The sequence below is a fragment of the Salpingoeca rosetta genome (assembly GCF_000188695.1).
Source record: "Salpingoeca rosetta unplaced genomic scaffold supercont1.19, whole genome shotgun sequence".
NCBI classification, from domain to species: Eukaryota; class Choanoflagellata; order Craspedida; family Salpingoecidae; genus Salpingoeca; species Salpingoeca rosetta.
Window position 1 is genome coordinate 584,656 of NW_004754915.1, and position 7,669 is coordinate 592,324.

Below are 7,669 nucleotides of genomic sequence, written 5' to 3' on the forward strand. Positions count from 1 at the left end.
GTGCGTGTGGGTGTGTGGAAGAGGGATATTTCAGTGTTGGTAGTGGAGCCGGGTTTGGTCTCGTGCAAAACGAATAATAAGAAGGGTTGTAGGGAAGTCGCGTCCTGCGCAGTGGTTGTGCACACAATCAGTGTGTGTGTGTGGGAGCGGCTCGCGGTCGCTCTGATGTGCGAGACGATGGTGGTGGCAGTGTCCCCCCAACCGCGTGTGTGCACCTGTCAAATGTGTTTGTGCTAGTGGTAATTGGAGTGGATACAGTGCGTACTGCTGGACGTGCCAGCTTGACACTGTTGCAGTGCCAAATCTTTTCACCCATGCTCACACTATTCTCGCGCGCACTCATACACACTTCCTCACACCACACACACTCCCTCACACCTCACACCCACACTCCCTCACACCACACACTCATGTACACGTTCAAAATCCTGCGCACCTCTCCCCCCCCCCCTCCTTCCGCCCAAACTGTACACAGCTGTCCGCTCCAACTCAACACCAGGAACGCGGAGGCCGTCACGGCTCACGTCGTCATCGCGGCACTCACAGGTCACCGGCGCACAGTCGCCAACAGTGAGCCCCATTGCAAAGCAGCAGCGCGACGCAATGTCGTGCACATCGCCGCCGTCGCCGGAGCGCCCGTGGCCTCCACAGCGCCAGCCCCGCATCGATGCTTCGCCGTCCCCAGACCGGTCAGGGCGGCCTCGACCGATGCTCAGGCTCAGCGCAGACGCCAGCGCCTCATCCACCCGCCTGGTTCGTGCACACTGGTGTATTCGTCTACATGTGTGTGTATGTGTGTGTATATGTGTGTATGTGTGTGCGTATGCATGTGTGAGTTTGCATTTACTTTGCGTGTGGCAATGCGTTCCTTGCCTCCTTACACTCTGCACACACACACACACACACGCGTACACACGCGTACATGCACACACACACACACACAGCACCACATGCACCAGTACGAGACGCACGGTGACCTGCGTCGCCTCTCATCCCCGCGAAACTCCCCGCTCGTCCGCACATTTTCCCGCGAACTCCACAAGTCGCTCAGCATCACCTCCCTCAGCATGGCGTACGTGCCCTGTGCAAGTGGCTGCTGTCATTTCTGCTCCACCGCACCCCTGCCCACCGCTCGACGTGCTCAAGGAGAACCATGCGCGTGCCCAAATCAGCCAAACGCTTGTCATGGACAAACTACGTCAACATGTGTTTGTCATGCTTCACCTTTCCTCATCTCGCCACACATCACCGCATCCCATCGCTTTACACCACCCGCTGCCACGTGTCCACCTTTCGCAGGTGCGGCGGCGTGGGGAAGACGCCACTCGACCGCGTGCGCGGTTTGGAGAGCGATCTTCTGGTGCGTTGACGGTGACGTGGCAATGTGATTCGATCTTGTTTGAGTGTTGTTGTTGTTGTTGTTGTTGTTATTGTTGTTGTTGTTGTTGTTGTTGTTGTTGTTGTTGTTGTTGTTGTTGTTGTTGTTGTTGTTATTGTTGTTGTTGTTGTTGTTGTTGTTGTTATTGTTGTTGTTGTTGTTGTTGTTGTTGTTGTTGTTGTTGTTGTTGTTGTTGTTGTTGTTGTTGTTGTTGTTGTTGTTGTTGTGTGCGTGTGTGCGTGTGTGCGTGTGTGTGTTTGGAGGGGGACAGGGGTTGTCTGATGTGATTGTCGTGGTATGATCGAGAAAGGAAAGGCGATGGGGCTTGGGGGCGGCCAAAGCACCTCGGCTGTGCTGCCTGGTTTATAGCACGATGCACGCACACACACGCACACATATGTATACGATCTCTTTTCAACCACAAACGCGCACATTCACACTCGTTTGCACACAACAACAACGACGACGACAACAACAAAAACGACGACGACGACAACAACAACAACAACAACAACAACAACAACAACAACAACAACAACAACAACAACAACAACAACAACAACAACAACAACAACAACAACAACAACAACAACATGCATTCGTCGTGGTGCATGCAGAGCAAGTCGCTGAATGCGGGCATGCGTATGGGCGGCAGCATTGGCCGCGGCGCCCTGGGCAGCAGTAGCAGCAGCAGCGGTGGGCTCGGCGGCCTGGCTGGCAGCGGTGCACTGAGCAGGAGTGGCGAGAACATTGATGGCGGGGTGGCAACCCGTTCCACGCGCAGCGCATCGCTCATTGTTATCCGCAGGACCGCGTCTGGCAGCTACGGCGGGGATGGAGATGACACCGGAAGTGATGAGGGCGGTTATGGTGGGTATGGCGGTTATGGTGGTGGTGGTGGTGGTGTGCTGACGGCAACCACGTCTCACCTGCATGAACTCGGCAGAGGTGGCGATCAGGTGCGTGTGTGTGCGTGTTTGTGTGTGTTTTGTGTGTGTGTGTGTGTGTGTGTGTCTGTGTGTTTTGTGTGTGTGCGTGTGTGTGTGTGTGTGTCTGAGTGTCTGTGTGTCTGTATCTTCGTCTGTGTGTGTGTGTGTGTCTCTCTCTCTCTCTCTCTCTCTCTCTCTCTCTCTCTCTCTCTCTCTCTCTCTGTCTCTCTCTCTCTCTGTCTCTCTCTGTCTGTCTGTCTCTGTACATCTCGTTGCATGTACGTGTTTGCATGTCCATGTGCGCCCACGCAAGCGGCATACTCAAAGATTCCACTCACACACACCACCGACTGCCGCCACCGCCGCCACCACGCGAAACAGTACCCACCGCCATACCACGGGCGCCTCGCTGCTGGCTCGTCGACAGAGTCATTGGAGTTGCCGCACCCGCCGTCGTCGTCGTCGCTTCGTGGCGAAGACCTCATGCGCGGCGAGAGCGTGGACAGCTTTGCCCTCCGCTCTCCGCAGGTCGACCCGTCCGCAGCCCAGACAACAGGTGTTGTGGTGTGCTTCGTGTTAGCAGCGTTGTTTGCGTGTGGCCGCGCTACACGGGTACACATGCACACACACACAAACACACACGCTCACACACACACACTCTCTCTCACTCACTCTCTCTCACACACACACACACACACACACACACACACACACACACACACACACACACACACACACACTAGTACGCAGCTTAAGTCACCTGGGAAACCGTTAAGAATCGCGAAGGCTAGTCCCCGGGGCCGATATTCCGCAAGGGCTAGACTGTGAAATACCCAGCAACCGCCATCGGGGCCAGGCATTCTATTTCTGCTTGCTCAGTCACGGGCTGGTGGTCCTAATGGCTACACGCCGCGATATTTTAAATAATCCCGCAGTGGTATGCGGCTATGGGATTTTTCGTCTGCTTCACACACACACACTCTCTCTCACTCACTCTCTCTCACACACACACACACACACACACACACACACACACACACACACACACACACACACACACATTCGCATACACACATTCACGGACTTGCAGCAATTTCGCCTGGACCAGTTGCGTTTACGTTCACGTCTCCGCCAAATCTGCAGGCAGTGGACGCACTCGAGTCGTGAGTCTCAGAATGCATGCGAACGTGAAACATGCTTGCAGGCAAGCAAGTCCACATGAAGCAGTTCCTCACACCCATATGTGTGTGTGTGTGGCTCATGTGTAGCAGCAACGACAGCACGGCTGTGATGACCGTGGATGAGGACGGGCGAATTCTCACCGCAGACGCGCGCATCCCATCCCTCTTTCGATGCACGGTGAGCGGCCGTGCTTGCCTGCAAGCAACCACTGCAAGCAACCACTGCAAGCAACCCAAGAAACACACCCAACGCTAAAACCACTGCGTAACGTGCTGTGATGGTGGCACGACACTCACTTGTGTACACTCCTCTCTTGTCACTGCAGGCTGGGGACGTCATTGGACGCAACATTGGACACTTTATCCAGTCGCCACAATCAAACAAGGTGGTGTCATGTGTGTGTGTGTGTGTGTGTTTGATGCGAGTGCGATCGCATAACATGCACACAGACTACGCTGCTGCGCAATCTAGACACGCACACACCCACACATGCGTCCATGTACCCATGCACATTACTAACGTGATTGACTCTCACGCATACATGCACACATGCACACGTACACATATGCACGAATACCTATGCGATTGACACACACGCACGCACACAAACACACACACACACACGTACGCACGCACACGCCACTGTTGACGTTTGTGGTGTGCTGAGCAGCGCGATGCGTGGACAAAGGAGCAGCTCATGATCCCGACATTTGGAAGGTGTGACGATGCAATGGCATCATGATGTACTATGCACCAACTGTGCTCACACGCCGCACACCAACACCAACCCTGTGCCCTTCACGCACTAACTATCAATAACACCACCGCCAACACCGCCACCAAACCAACGCCAACGTCAGGGTGGTGGATGGAGAAGCGGAGGACGGTACACCATTCGCTGTTGCGCTGTGGATCAAGCCTGTCCTTCCACGGCCTGTGGTTCCTGAAGCGTCACAACCTGCCATGATGCAATCGTACGCGGCTGCCACGACGACAGTGTCACAAACACAGCCGTCCTCGCCTGCACAGCCGACCGCCACGCATGCTGTCGGTCTCACATCTTCTTCATCTTCACCTTCATCATCGTCGCGCTCCGCTCATGGCGGTGTCATCGTGTCGCCACAATCGTTATCCTCGTCCACATCGGCCTCATCAGCAGCAGCAACAGCAACAACAGCAGCAGCAACAGCAACAACAACAACAACAACAACAGCAACAACAACAACAGCAACAGCAGCAACAACAGCAACAGCAGCAGCAACAGCAACAGCAGCAACAACAGCAACAACAGCAATAGCAGCAATAGCCGCAGCAGCTAAAATACAGGCAACAGCCGCCTCTGCACCCTCACAGTCGTCCCAGTTGCCATCAACCGCAACCGCCCACACCGCATCCGCGTCGGCCGTGTGCTCGCCGCCATCTAGAGCAGCAGCAGCCAAGGCAGCCACGGTGCTTGCCACGACGCCTGGCCCGGGCAAACCCCGCACGAAGCCCACGCCATCGTCGCCGCTGGCACCACGACGACAACGTCGCCTCTCCACTCTTTCCCGGCAGCAGCGGTTCGATGCAGACACATACGCACGCAGCGGGACCCGCAGTTTAGGCGCTGTGGGCGACAGCGGCGGCGGCGGTCGCAGTGGTGGTGGTGACGATGGTGGTGATGGTGATGTGATTGATGAGGATGATGACAGTGACGGAGGGTTTGGGTTTGGAGGTGACAGCGCGAGCGTGAGCCCGCGTGGATCGGTGGACGTCGACATAAGCGGACGGAAGAGCGAAGGCGACGTGTTTATTGCCTCCACCGCTGACGCAGCAGCAACACACCACCACCACCACCACGTGAGGCAGCGTCACTCCCTCCACACGGCCAACAGTGGCCAACACCAACACCACCATCAACAACAGTCACACCAACAGTCACACCAACAACAACACCACCACCAACACCAACAACAGTCACACCAACAACAACACCACCACCAACACCAACAACACCAACAACAGTCACACCAACACCAGTCACAGCAGCAGCACTCCCGGTATCTTGTGGTGCTGGAGCCCATTTCCCGCTGCGTTGCCACGTGCGCCGTCAACACACGCACTGCACAACTCGGTTGGTGGTTGTTATGCTTGGTGTTTTCCGTGCGAGTTGGTTTTGTCGTTGCACGACGTTAAGTGGTGTTAAAGTTGTTACGTCCCCCATCTTCTCTTCCTCACAACCCCATCACGACCCATCCATCCACCCACCCACTACAAACAACAATACGTCTTTTCTCTTTCCCTCCCTCCCTCTCTCCCAATGTCTCCACCGTGCCCCCCCATCCCCCCGGTCAACAGTGTGGGCGGATGCGGCGTTTCTGTCTCTGCACCGACTTTCCCCGTCCGTGATTGCGTCACCGCCACCCCAACTCCTCAGCACCATCCTGCCTGGTGTCAGTGTTGACGCAATGCAAGCAAGCGCTGCCGATGGTGCACACGTGTACATGTCGAGTCACCAATTCAAACTTGGCGGCACTTCCACCTCCACCAGTTCCACGTCCTCTTTGTCTTCTTCGTCTGCTTCCACAGCGGCTGCGGTGCTGTTCCCGAGCGAGTTTGTCTTCTTGCTCCCGTCGCCCGAAGAAGTGGCGCAAATGCACCAGGTAACGTGTGTGTGTGTGTGTGTGTGTGTGTGTGTGTGTGTGTGAATGCCGCGAGTATCATTGCACAGGCGGTTCTCAAACGCCACTTCCGTCTTTATGCTCCACACATGCATGCGACTGACCGTGCCTTGCTGTTGATGATGTGGCTCCATAACACGTTCGGTGTGTTAATTCGCAGGATGGCAGCGATGATGATATTGTTCTGCTCCGACAACACATCTACACATGCGTGAGCGGTACGTTGGTAATGCCAGTGCACGCCAGTCTTGTGTGAATAAAGAATACCATGCGTGCGTGTGTGTGTGTCTGTGTGTGTCTGTGTGTCTGTGTGTCTGTGTGTGTGTGTGCGCCTGCGCTCGCCTATATTTCTGTGTGTGCGTCTTCTGTGAGCCCTTGATTGTCCGCTGTTGTCGTTCATGTCAATCATTTCGCTCACGTCACAACATCAACACCATCCGCACACCCGCCCGCATGTATGACAGGGGTCATGACGATTGACGCGTTGGGGTTGGTGGTGCACTGCAATGAGAACTTTGTTCGCATCATGTTTGGCCGCGACAAGGTGAGCCCCCGTGGTATTGCGTGGCTTTGGGTTGCTGCTCTTCCTGCTTTCTGTTGTTCGGTTTGTTTGTTTTGTGTTCGGCCCTCTTTGTGCTGTGCTTGCACAAGTCGTGTTTTCTCAACCTAAGATTCGCATGCCTTTGCACGTGAATTGCTTCTCACTCCGGCCCTTGCTGCTTGCACCCTGCTTGAATTCTTCGTCCAGTCGTCCGTTGTTGGCGAAAGCATCGCGCTCCTCATCCCAGACCTGATCGACGTCGGTTCAGGTTAGGGCGACACACGGATAGACAGACAGACAGACAGACAGACAGACAGACAGACAGACAGACACACGCACACACGCACACGCACACACACACGCACACACGCACACACACGCACGCACGCACGTACACACACACGCACGCACATGATCGTGCTCACTCCCTTCCGCGTCGCCCACGCGTCTGTCACGTTTTTCGTCCGCAGACAACCGCTGCACACCGCCATCACCGCACGATCTCCTCTCGGCAAACGTAACGCCCCGCTCTCGCACACACACATGCACACACAACACACATGCACATGCACACTGGCGAACATTGCCATAACTGCGTTGATGTGGCGTGTCTAGATGTGTGGCTTTGTGCATTGCGCCACCCGCCCCTCCCTCCCTTCCATTCCCTCCTTGCATCTCGTCACTGCTTCCTGCTTCCTGCAAGCTCATCACCACCACGATCACCCCTGCTCACATCTTTACCTGTCGTGTGGGTCGTGAGCAGATGAGCATTGAGGGGCCTATGGATGTGCCGCAGCCGTTTATCCTTGAAGGATCGGGCGAAGCGACCGCAATTTACGCCGATGGCACAAACATGCCAATCACGTTTCAGGTGTGCATGTGTGCGTGTGTGTGTGTGTGTGTGCGTGTGTGTGCTTGTGCTCGTGTGTGTGTGTGTGTGTGTGTGTGTGTGTGTGTGTGTGTGTGTGTGTGTGTGTGT

General features: G+C 55.4%; 1 protein-coding gene across 1 annotated transcript in view; it reads left to right on the forward strand.

The window, feature by feature from the left end:
* PTSG_07877 (uncharacterized protein) overlaps positions 1 to 7,669 on the forward strand; it is a gene marked incomplete at its 3' end in the record, with an annotated part of 8,729 nt that overhangs the window by 197 nt on the left and 863 nt on the right. Inside the window, exons 2-17 of the mRNA XM_004991624.1 lie at positions 476 to 753; positions 945 to 1,072; positions 1,300 to 1,360; positions 1,996 to 2,337; positions 2,689 to 2,863; positions 3,398 to 3,470; positions 3,576 to 3,666; positions 3,815 to 3,874; positions 4,160 to 4,206; positions 4,350 to 5,602; positions 5,827 to 6,131; positions 6,310 to 6,367; positions 6,614 to 6,693; positions 6,898 to 6,958; positions 7,161 to 7,207; positions 7,454 to 7,561. Of these exons, the coding sequence (XP_004991681.1) occupies positions 476 to 753; positions 945 to 1,072; positions 1,300 to 1,360; positions 1,996 to 2,337; positions 2,689 to 2,863; positions 3,398 to 3,470; positions 3,576 to 3,666; positions 3,815 to 3,874; positions 4,160 to 4,206; positions 4,350 to 5,602; positions 5,827 to 6,131; positions 6,310 to 6,367; positions 6,614 to 6,693; positions 6,898 to 6,958; positions 7,161 to 7,207; positions 7,454 to 7,561 (3,167 nt within the window). The remainder of the gene's footprint in view (positions 1 to 475; positions 754 to 944; positions 1,073 to 1,299; positions 1,361 to 1,995; positions 2,338 to 2,688; positions 2,864 to 3,397; positions 3,471 to 3,575; positions 3,667 to 3,814; positions 3,875 to 4,159; positions 4,207 to 4,349; positions 5,603 to 5,826; positions 6,132 to 6,309; positions 6,368 to 6,613; positions 6,694 to 6,897; positions 6,959 to 7,160; positions 7,208 to 7,453; positions 7,562 to 7,669) is intronic.